The following is an 11,822-nucleotide window of genomic DNA, read 5'->3' as shown; positions in this document are numbered from 1 at the left end:
CTATAAACACGACACAAGATATCTGTGTAAACACCTGAACATGGCCATAAAAAAATATATAAAATGACAAAGTGTGAAACCATAGCAATCATAACTACCTAGGTATTTGGATTTGGAGGTATTGAGGTATGATTAAAAATTGTTATCGATTTAAATTGAGTGGTAATTAAAATGTTACCTATCATTTTATAATGGACGAGTGTTGCGCAAGTGTACATGACCTTTGGGCAAGTAGAACATGACCTGTACTTGCCCGACGGGCAAGTGCCTATGATGGACCAGTCACACACTTGATTCAAAGAGTGCACCACTTCGATCTGTCCAGAATTAGGGCCAGAATGAGGTACCGGGTCAGGGCCAGAGTGAGGGCCTTACGGCGAGAGTGAGGGCCAGATTTAGGGCCAGACTCAGAGTGAGGGACCGAGTCAGGGCCAGAGTGAGGTACCGAGTCAGGGCCAGAGTGAAGGCTAGACTTAGGGCCAAAGTGAGGGACAGATCGAAGTGGTGCGCCATCCTCTGCTTCGTGGACTCTTTGAATCAAGTGTGTGACTGGTCCATCAAGGCTTACATAATGATCCCCATGACCTTCGGCAAAGTGGCCCGGAACTAGCAATGTCAGACTGTCATACTGACCACATGGGGATATTATTGATGTTGCATCAACACCCAGTGTCGATACAATCACGAACTGTATGTTGAACATTGTGGATGCTCTTTGTACAGCTAAACGATCCCCATATGTATTAATTTGCTGCATGTTTAGCAGATATTTGCTCCATTCTTCATCAACAAAATTGGCAAGGTGTGTAGCAACTCATAATGTAATGAGGGCTCATAATGTAATAAAAACATGTAATAAAAACTCATAATGTAATAATCAGCTCATAATGTAATAAAAACAAGCGCATAATGTAATAATTAAAATGTAATAAAAGCTCATAATGTAATAATCAGCTCATAATGTAATAAAAAATACATTATTACATTATGAAGTTGTATTACATTATGAGCCTCCTATGTGGAGGTTCTTAATGTAACACATTATTACATTATTACATTATTGAAAAATCCATTATTACGTTATGCGCTGGTTTTTTTATTACATTATGAGCTGATTATTACATTATGAGTTTTTATTACATTTTTCTTATTACATTATGAGCCGTTATTACATTATGAGCCGTTATTACATTATGAGTTGCTACAGACCCCCCAGAAGCAAAAAAAAAAAAAAAAAAATCAGTTACAAATGTTCGCTTAAAAAATACATTATACAAAGATTTGCACACATTTTCACGACTTTTCAAAACATAGCAGATCTACAAGCTCGCAGCAAGCTGTGAGCTTGTATATCTGCTATTTTTCAATAGCTAAAGTATGAAATAATTAAGGCCCCTCCACCTTGGGCCTTAGTAACTCAGTCCCACTGAGTTGCCAACACAACACCGGTCACTAACATACATGGATGATGGATGATCAAGAAGGCACATGAGTGCAACGCACCATAAGGAGCTGTTATGTATGGAGAACCGGGATGACTGGAAGCGACGATGGAGGGCTCATCTGAGCCTGAGGATGACCTACATGTAGTTCCCTTTTTCCTTTTCTCAGTTCACTTTTTTGCTGGAAACATCTGGCTGTGGTTTGTCTGAACGTGTATTTGCAAGTTCCTCATCTTTGGCAAAAATGGGCAGTTTTAGCTAAAGGGACAAATACATTGCTGACAGTGAAAGAAGATAGCAGGGTAACTGGATAACTGGTATCCCTCAAACCACCAGTGCCCATGAAAGGGAATACAATGAGCAAAAGAGGACAAAATGTGCCACAGAGTATATGTGTAGGCTATATATATATGTATATATATATATAGGTAAATTTACTATAATCATTTGTCTTAGGAATGCAATATTATAGAACTCAAGTCTCCATGGTGTGAGTAATCAATATAAAACAAGTAATTTAAGACCTGATATAGGCTGATTCTACAAATCCTAACAGTTTTCTGGAAAAAAAATAAACTTATGTTGCTATATCAGTGGTTCTCAAACTTTGTCATGTCATGGACCCCTAAAATGATATGCTATTGACCGCGGACCCCCATCTCAGAATATTTTGTTCCGGGGACCCTGTGGTGGAATTCACGTTCTGTCAGTAAGACGTAAACAAAGAAGTGTCAGAGACAAAGGCATAAGGTGGTGGTGGTTTAATACAATGAATTGTACAAGTGATTGTGTACATAGAAGTACCACAGGCCTGTGGTACCGAGATTCTGCCCCAAGCAAAGGAGATCAAACCCTAGTTATACTGGCATTGCAAGGACAAGCTGTAACATAAACAATATCTATCAACCTAGGAAAACATCTTACAGTACATCACGTTGTCTGTAATGCATGATACAGCATAATCTACTCTTACTAACGTCACTCATAATCAATCATGATAATATAATATCTACTACTGTTATTGACGTCACTTAATCAATCATGATAACATAAACTCTACGACAACCCCCAGAAGCAAAGATTTAAGTAAAAAAAATCACTCTGTCTATTCTGCATCTAGCTTAAGGCCACAGCTAAAATGAACATGTACACATACTACAGTTCAGGTGACTACAGTGCCAATAGTCTATTTGTAGGACACAAAGGTTCTCATGTCTACCTCATGGTGGCAGTATGCTCATCATTATCATCCAGCTGAACAGTGACATGGGGTCACTGTTCATCTTAGGACAGAACAATTAGAATTTCTACCCACTGATCCCGGCAACCTTTATTGCTGCCTGTAACTCCCTGTCTCTCTCTCCCCATTTCCAGTCAGTCTACTCTTGTATGCTATCAAATAAAGGCATCTAAAAAGCAAAGATCTTTAGAATTCCACAAATAGAATCGAACACACACACACACACACACACACACACACACACACACACACACACACACACACACACACACACACACACAGTGTAATCCAAGTCAGTGAAGTCTGAATTGAATGCTTTACAAAAATGTACTGTGAACATATTTCACTAAATGATTAACCCACCTGCTGTGTGGTCCAAATAGACCCGGAGTATAAGGCTTGATTTACACGATAATGAGCTTTATTTAGACTACTCATGTTATGTATCACTTTTCATACATAGAAATGCAGCTCATAAGTGCTTAGGCCTACAATATAGCAGCACACACAGTATAATTGCATCAGTTAAGGGGCCACACTTCTGAAAAATATATTGTTCAGAAGAATGGCCCCTTAACATTAAAATTTTTATTCACTTGTTTGTTTTTGGATCCAGCACTGTGTAAAGACATGTGGGGATGTGCATATCCTATGTGTTTTGTTCTAGCTGGAGAAATCACTGGTTCTTACACTTATTTATCAAAAGAATGTTAAACAATATCAGATGTGTACAAGCTCGCAGTGCGGCATGAGAAGTGACACGCCGTGAGCTTGTATATCTGCTATTCTTTTTTTAAAATAGCCAACGCTAAAATCTAAAATGACACTGATGCTTTTCCCATTTTTTTTATGGAATAAAGGTGGTTGCGTTTTTCGGGCCGAATATCGGAGTGAATTTCGGAGCACGCAAATCAAAAATCAACCTCACGTTATGTCAGTCACGTTTGCACACTGCCGCCCGTTTCGCACACCACTCGGTCCCTTGCTCTCTCGATCTCCCTCTCTCCCCTTGCCCTGAAAAACGCATTTCGCAACGAAAAACGCAGCAGTGTGCAACCACCTTAAATTAGAATAACCTCATAAAGTCTCATGCACCTCTAAAAGCAGACTCAAGATCCACATAGGATACACAGCAGTACACAATTCTCTTTATAAAATTATATTTATTCTTTCATTCATTCATTTTATCACTAGAGATAAAGCAATGCAATATTCTCATTACAAAATTATAGCTCTGTCTCTTTGCATATTTGACGTTTGCTTTTTTGCAACTATATACAGTATATATAAATATATATACTTTGCTTCACGAATGCATATTTCCCACTTCCAAATATAGCTACCAAAACAATACATGTGCATGGTATTGTCTGTGAACTCACCATACGGTAAATGACTACAAAATGGATGTGATTAAAATCATTCAGGTTTGTCCTTGTTTGTCCTTTACTGTTGTATATTCAACATAATATTGTTGTCGGTGTATGTCATCTTTTTATATAATTCTTATAAATGAATGCACTCTTTTATTGTCGTATGACAGTGCCAGTTAAAACGTAGTGAAAATGGCTGACCTACAAGCTCACACAAATGTTTGTTGACTGCCTTCTTTCAATGACAAAGACTAAGCTATGATGACAAAAACTATGACTAACCATATAGATAATTTCTTCAACAAATGAATACCAAAATGTTAGCGAGGGACTTGTGGAGAAGAGATCCAGTAGAACGAAGACAATTCGTTCCGAATTTCATTCAAAAGTATAAGCACGCAAGCTACAGTTATTTTATCAGGTTAATATGGTGTTCATTCTAAACCTAAGCTAAAGAAACCACTGACATGTCACTGATTGCAGCAGTGAATGATGAATGAGTTTCTTATCTTAGTTCATAAATTAAAAGATTGATTGATAAACGGAATGAGTGTGAAGTTACTCTGTCCTCAAATTGAAACAAACATGTACTAAAAACACAAGAATACATGATTGAGAATAATTTAAACCAGTGTATTCAACTGTAGACTAAAAGCAATACATTTCAGGTGACAAAAATATGACTTAAATCTAGACTATGTCTCAAACTTAATCAAACTTTGCTGTCAAAACGAACACTGTAAAACGATGGAAGTAAATAGCTTTTGGACATACATTCTCTTGGACATTCTCATACAGTCTAATAGCCCTCTTTTCATTTGGAATTTCTGCCGTTAGATTTATGAGTTGTTAGTATTTCTATTTTGCATCCTTTAGAATTGTGATTTGTGTTCTTATGCGTTTTTGTTTTTAACATGTAACTTCTCTGGGCAGCACCTTGTGACTTCTGTTTAGAGATGTGTAATATTAAATAAAGCCAACACGATGTCATAAACTGATCTAGTTGTGAACGACACTAACTTGTTCTCTGTTTGTGCGTGTTTGTGTGAGTGTCTGTCTGTCCCTGCAGTCCAGACAGAGTGTGTGTGAGTGGACAGTCTGTCTCTTTGGTCCAGAGGGGGTCTTCAGTCCATCAGGGTCCTGGAGGTCCCAGGGAGGGCTTTGTCCCAGAACCCATCATCCACTGTCTCCCCACGCTGAGCACAACACACAGCTCCATCCATCCTGGACCTCCGTCAGCTCACCTTACTGTCCATCCACCTTGTCTGAGAACACCACACAACAACCTTACTGTCATGTTATATTCATATTGTACACTGTGTGTGTGTGTGTGTGTGTGTGTGTGTGTGTGTGTGTGTGTGTGTGTGTGTATTTGACACAAACAGTATGTTTAGTGGTAAGACACACAAGTAGATTGCTTCATACTGTCTGCCTAAACTGCTATTGTTAAGAATGATGACACATATGATATCTGGTAGGGCGACAATGCCAAGCTACTGGGCACTTGTGTACTGGTCACTAAAGGTCTGTGAATTAAATTAAGACGCTATGACATCTGCTGCTTCCAATGTTTTTTAGTTTTTTTTTCTTTTACAAAATTGTAGTTTGTGTTGAATAAGTGGAAACCCACCACAATGTGAGCTTGTAGGGTGGCTACTAATCAACATTGTTTCCCACAGTATTATAGATAGATAGATACCTTTATTATTTCTTTCCTTATTATCACATGCATTAAACAGGGATGACAGGTTGAGAGTGGTTAATGACCCATGTAATAGCTGTGAAAGAGATTTGATTGATCAAAGAATAGATTGATGGATCGATGGATAGTGACATTTCTTATCACATAATCAGCATCTCTACAGATTAACCAGACCGTGTGTACCTTTAGGGACGAACTTCAGTGAGCTGCTGAAGATTCAGAAGCGTGACTGTCCTCTTCCCGGGCCGTCGTTGACAAACTCGTGGCCCAGTCCGTTACCACACTTCCCACAAAGCACCTGGGGAAACACAACATCAACATGAGGACTATGGGGAGCGATCAGATACAGCGCCACAGGAGCAGACGCTCAGGCGTTTTATGTGAAATATTATACAACATATTTTCCAGAACTACTTTCATTCTGACTATTTTGTCGTTTTCCAACGATTGAAAAACTGCATGAAAGACTTCAATAAGTATTATTGTTGATCCCACAAGGGAAATTCAGATGTCATAACAGCAACACAGTGTGAAACACAGGACAGGATGCAAGTAAGATACATTTGAGCTTCAAAAGTAGACAAAATAAAACTAATCGGGATAAACAGGTTGTAACCTACAGTAGCAGTGGAATTAAGATAGAGAAAAGTTACGTAGTCACTAGAGTCGAGAAAGAAGGATAAAGGCAAAGCAGACAAAAACTGAAGCACTACAACTTGTTAGTTCCATTGTGAGCGCTGCCATTATGCCAGGTTTTCAGGGACAAGCAGGAACCCTGACAGTAAAGGCTTTGTTCAGACCGCAGCTGCCAGTCTGAACACAGCCTGGCTACAGTAGCCTACAGTCTGAACACACACAGAGCCTCTGTGTAGTTGGTGTAGTTAGTAAGGTGCCTGCCTAGAAGTGAGTGGTTCTCAAACATTTTCATGTCAAGGACTCCTAAATCGAGAGGAAGTGGCTCAGGAGGTAAAGTGGCCCGCTTGGAAATCAGAAGGTTCCCAGTTCGATCCCGGGCTCCCCCAGAGTAACCCGAGTTCCCAGAAGTTATTTTTTCGCCACTGGGGGGGCAAGAATAACTTCTGGGCAGAAACTATTATATCACTGGGCCGGAAGTCAGCCCAGCTCAGAATCTGAGTTGCAGGAAGTTGCACAAGTATGGGTAACCAGAGGCAAAGAAGAAGGAGATTAAACATGTCTCAAAAAGCCCACGTATCGAGGCAAATGCTCCAAGACTTCCCCCAGAGTTAGTGTCGAAGTGTCCTTGAACAAGACACTGAACCCCTGATTTCTCCCGATGCGAAGGTTGGTGCCTTGCATGGTTTCCTCCGCCATCAGTGTGAATGTGTGAATGCAATGCACCATCTATGTGAAGCGCATTGGATAAAGGCGCTCTATATAAATGCAGCATTTACAATGGGAATGAATGAAAGCATGCATGGAAGAATGAAGTCACCTTATACGCCCCGGGTCTCTCCTGGTGTTTGGAGACGCTGTCCTCATGGATGGTCTCAGTGAAGGCCGGCCAGGGGGAGGAGTGCTCATACTTAGACCTGCTGGAGAACAGCTGGTGAGCACACTTCACACACACATACATGCCTGCAGAGAGAGAGAGAGAGAGAGAGAGAGAGAGAGAGAGAGAGAGAGAGAGAGAGAGAGAGAGAGAGATGAGGGTAGGGATGGGACGATAATCATTATTACCGTTCATCGTGATAAAGAAGACTCACAATAATCGTATCGTGGAGATTTAGATTAATCATGAAATTATCCAGCGTCATGCAATGTCTGGGATCAATTCACCTTTTATTTGCCGAGCTGCATATCTGGTACCATTTAAACCCTCTATAAATGGTAAAACGGACCTGAAAATAACATACTCGATACAAGCTTTTTTTTTTCACTCTCTACCAAATATCTCTGCCAATCTACAATGCGACGCGTTGTGAGCTTGTAGATCTGCTATTTATTGGCATATGGAATGTAGGTGTTGAGACATTACATTTAGTTGATCAGTTCTACAGATAACAATTGTCAAAATAGCAGATCCACAAGCTCACGACACCTTGCAACGCAAAGCTATTTTCAAAATTGTTACCGCTTTCTTATATTATTTGACAATTTGGACAAGGTTTGGCCAGTTTTTATAGTATAGTTTGTTGATTAATTTTAATGCCATAATTCCTTCACAAGATGTTTTAATTTGTTAGGTATTAAACGTCCTTACATTGTCAATTCACTGTCATCTGGAGACCGTCCCCAAAACAACACACAGGTTGAGAACCACTGACCTAGGATAGCTATTAGCCTTGTAGTACATATCACCATGTGTAAAAACAAATGAACTTACTTTTTTGTGATTGTGTAAGCTAAAGTACTTCATTCTCATGCCATTAAGCTCCTTTGAGTTAAATTGAATTGAACTGAACTTGACATAAATAAATGCTCGACATCAAATACATATATTTTCCAGTTTGTCCTCACAAAGCAGTGACTTCAGGCCACATTTTCCACTTCGATTCTAAGTTAAAGTTAATGTTAAAGTTTTCACCAGCAGCTTCTCTAAACTTAGCCCTGAATACAGGACTCTGTATTCAGGGCTACTCTAAACTGTAACTACTCTCTGATGTAACTTTATTGTGTAATCAATAACCATGCACTGCTTGTGTAATCAGAAAGTAGGTTACAAGTTACAACAACACTATCTACTAGCGCCATATTCTGGTGGCTTTCGTTTAAACACTTAAAAAGTACTCAGCAGTAGGTTAGTGCAAGTATTTGTATATAAGCTTATAACATAGGCGTTACTATAACCGTTATAGTATCAGCTTTGTCTGTGGTTAGGTTAGGAGCTAAGCTACATTAGGTAACATGTTACCCCGTTAGGGCTATAGTTGTTGTAAAGTCATTATTCCACACACAGCAGTTAAAATGACACGAGGTGAATGTTTAAGACGACATGAGGAGACATCAAACCTAGACTGAAGTGGTCTTTAAACACCTCTCCGCCGTTGAAGGAGCAGAACGACATGATGATCGGCGCTGTGTTCGTGTTGTTGTTGTTGGACTACAACTGTAGTTCTTTACACCAAAACTATCGAGACGGGTCTGTCTGCAGACCACAGATTAGGGGGCGGATTGTGTGTCTGTCACTGGAATGCCGGGTAAAGGCAGCGCGTATACCGCCACCTGCTGTACCGGAGTGTGTATAGCAGCAGCATCTCAGATGGAGAGAGCAGAGAGGAGAGAGAGAATGTAAATATGTTTTCAGTTTCTCATGCCAATAAAGCCCCTTTGAATGTTTGAATTGTGATTGAGTGCGTGACAATATACCGTCACCTGCTCATCACAAGAGAAATAGTTGTTCTATTTGGAGAACTAGAACCAACCAACCATGTTCACAGGAACCGCTCTGGTATAGAAGACAGCAGCGCCATCCTGTGATGAAAACATGCCATTGCACTTCAAAGAAGTTGTACTTGAGACCAGATATAGAGACCCTATGGTTGAGACTTGTGCTATTGCTTTTTCTTGTTTGTTTGGTTTGGTTTCATGGGTGTAGCAAAAAAAAAAAAAAAAAAGCTTAGTTGTTACAGTAGATTACATAACGAAGTTAAACTTGCCATATTCTGGTGGACATTTTGATCAAAATGTTGTTTTTGCCATGGACATACATGAAACAGAGAGCCTGTGGGGGGGGGGGGGGGGGGGGGTTATTTCCATATGACCAGACCAGCCATAAATTAGACCTTGCATTTAACCACCCTCAACCCACCTGGGTGAAACACCAAAGAAAGGGGAAATTAAACACACCCCAGTCACCCACACAATTAATGGGATTACTTTCAGCCGTGTTCTTCAGTCAAACAGTTCAGGAGAAAGCTTCTCTTCATTCACATTATCACATGTCACACTAGCAGCACAGCACCCAAACTAAAAGCCCAGGCTTACACTTCCGTTTGTAGACAAACATTTCTCTCAAAGGGGCACCGCTATTAGAGGTAACAAAGGTTTATTATTATTGGGTTATTCAAATGTCCAATTATTTCACTTGCTTTAATACATGACATTATTATTTTCAAACCAATGTGCTGGGAAGAACATCATGTTTTGGTCTGTAGGCCTACTGTTTCTATTCTGGGTTAGACATCCAAGCTCACTGTGTGTAGATCGGCTGTTTTTTTGCAATTTTGTGTAGATGGAAATGCTGTCCTTGCTTGTAGGCAATAGGGCACAGAAGTGTGATGTCACTTCCGTGAAATGGCGTGAAATGTCGCCCTCTACGGGGTTCATGCTGGTATTGTTTTGTATTCAAATCGCCATTGGGGAATTTGCGATCACCGCATATAAGAACTGTGTTAAAAATATAAACACACCATGCTCTCGGATTGACCCAAATGGATATGAAGCATCGACTAAGGTGGAAATGTACAGATTTACCCAAAGAGTAACACAATAAACGCTAGAAACTAGTTACACAGGCTATATCAGATATGAATGAATATCATAAACTATGCAGAACCCCCCCCGCTGACAGAAACGCGCACATGTTGTGTTTATTTTTTTAACACAGTCCTTATATGCGGCGTTCGCAAATTCCCCTATGGCGATTTGAATACAAAACAATACCAGCATGAACCCCCTAGAGGGCGACATTACACACAAATGACGACATGGCTTCGTTTCTCTATAGAGCCTTAGTATAATTGACCGGATTTCCAAGGGCTCTTGGTCTGTGGCCTTTGGTTAGAGTGGTCCACCCTGAGCCTGGGCGGTCAGGGTTCGATTCCCACCCTGGGTCATACTCATAACAACAACTCTGAAAAATGGGACCCAGTGCCATCTCTTCAAATGGGGGTCTGTGGGCTAATAAGTGTCAATTTGGGGGTCCTTGACATGAAAAGGTTCTGCTCTAGTCTAGGGCATAGCAGTGTGGGCCTTTCTTCTTTGAAAACTGCTAAATGTTATGGTCATGATTCACCAGGAGATTTTTGGAGCTGTGTGCAGCTCCCTATACGTGGCTGTGTGGGTCTGTCTGTGTGTCTGTCTGTCTGTGTGTCTGTGTGTGTGTATGTAGCCTGACTTCGGCGCGTAACTAGTGCCGCACCATTTACGCCACTCGCGCAATATATACATCAAAATGTGCGGCTCGGCCGGGAATGGTGTTCTATTACCTTTCGTTCCGATCCGCCTTACCATGCCGACGTAATCGGCAAAAAACGACGCTTAATTGTCCCCATTGACTTATAATGGGACAATGCAAGAAATCACTTTCAAGTATTTTTCTCTCGTAAACCATAGGAGCTACAGTTTCAAACCTCGGAGAGGAGATTCATAATGATTTTAAGAATGAATCGAAAAATCACTCGGCCTCATGGTGGCGCTATAACGGCCCACTTTACGTTTTGCCCCGTAACTCTTGAACCGTAGATCGGAAAATTAAAATTCTTTTTTCCCTGGATTCCTTGGGTCAAGACGCATCTCCCCATATAGGCCACGCCCATTTGCGCCAGGATAGATTTTCCGCCATCTATTTTCTTCAAATGTCACAAAAATCGGTACACATGATCCACACACACACACACACACACACACACACACACACACACACACACACACACACACACACACACACACACACACACACAGCTCCACTTCACACAGGTGTGATTTTTGTAAATTGTGTGGCACTGCAAAATGGCCACCACTGCTATGTTCAGGCCCACACCTGTTCTCACTCTACACAACACTTTGGCAGAAAAAAAATAGCCAATCTACAACCTCACAACGTATGACAAACACCAAGTGTTTGAGCTTGTACATTGGCTGTTTTTGTTAGCCCCAGAACAGGGACACTATAAAGTTCACATTTTGTGTGTCGCAAGTAAAGCATCCCACTTATTGTCTTTTACCTATATTCAAGGAAATGTACCGTAGGGCCCGGGGCCTTATTTTTATTTATTTTTTCTTCCCCAAAATATTTTAAAGTTGAAATCACAACTTCATCAATTAAAAACCACTTCAACATTTTCCAAAATGTATTTGGGTTTTTTTTGGGGCTCACACTAAAA

The 11,822-nt window shown here is 40.5% G+C and overlaps 1 protein-coding gene across 1 annotated transcript; it reads right to left on the bottom strand.

Moving 5' to 3' along the window:
* Positions 1-3,825: 3,825 nt before the first annotated feature.
* On the bottom strand, positions 3,826-8,828 carry LOC308283880 (methionine-R-sulfoxide reductase B1-A-like). Its single transcript, XM_080724396.1, has 4 exons — positions 8,728-8,828; positions 7,211-7,353; positions 5,941-6,055; positions 3,826-5,320 (listed from the first exon to the last, which is right to left on the bottom strand). Exons 1-4 carry the CDS (start codon positions 8,780-8,782, stop codon positions 5,301-5,303), a joined length of 333 nt encoding a protein of 110 aa, XP_080580522.1. The 5' UTR covers positions 8,783-8,828; the 3' UTR covers positions 3,826-5,300.
* Positions 8,829-11,822: the final 2,994 nt, after the last annotated feature.

The sequence above is a fragment of the Nannobrachium achirus genome, assembly GCF_963921795.1.
Source record: "Nannobrachium achirus genome assembly, chromosome: 4".
Classification (NCBI taxonomy): Eukaryota; Metazoa; Chordata; class Actinopteri; order Myctophiformes; family Myctophidae; genus Nannobrachium; species Nannobrachium achirus.
Note: the sequence above shows the minus strand (reverse complement) of the source record. Positions and strands in the feature narration are given on the sequence as shown.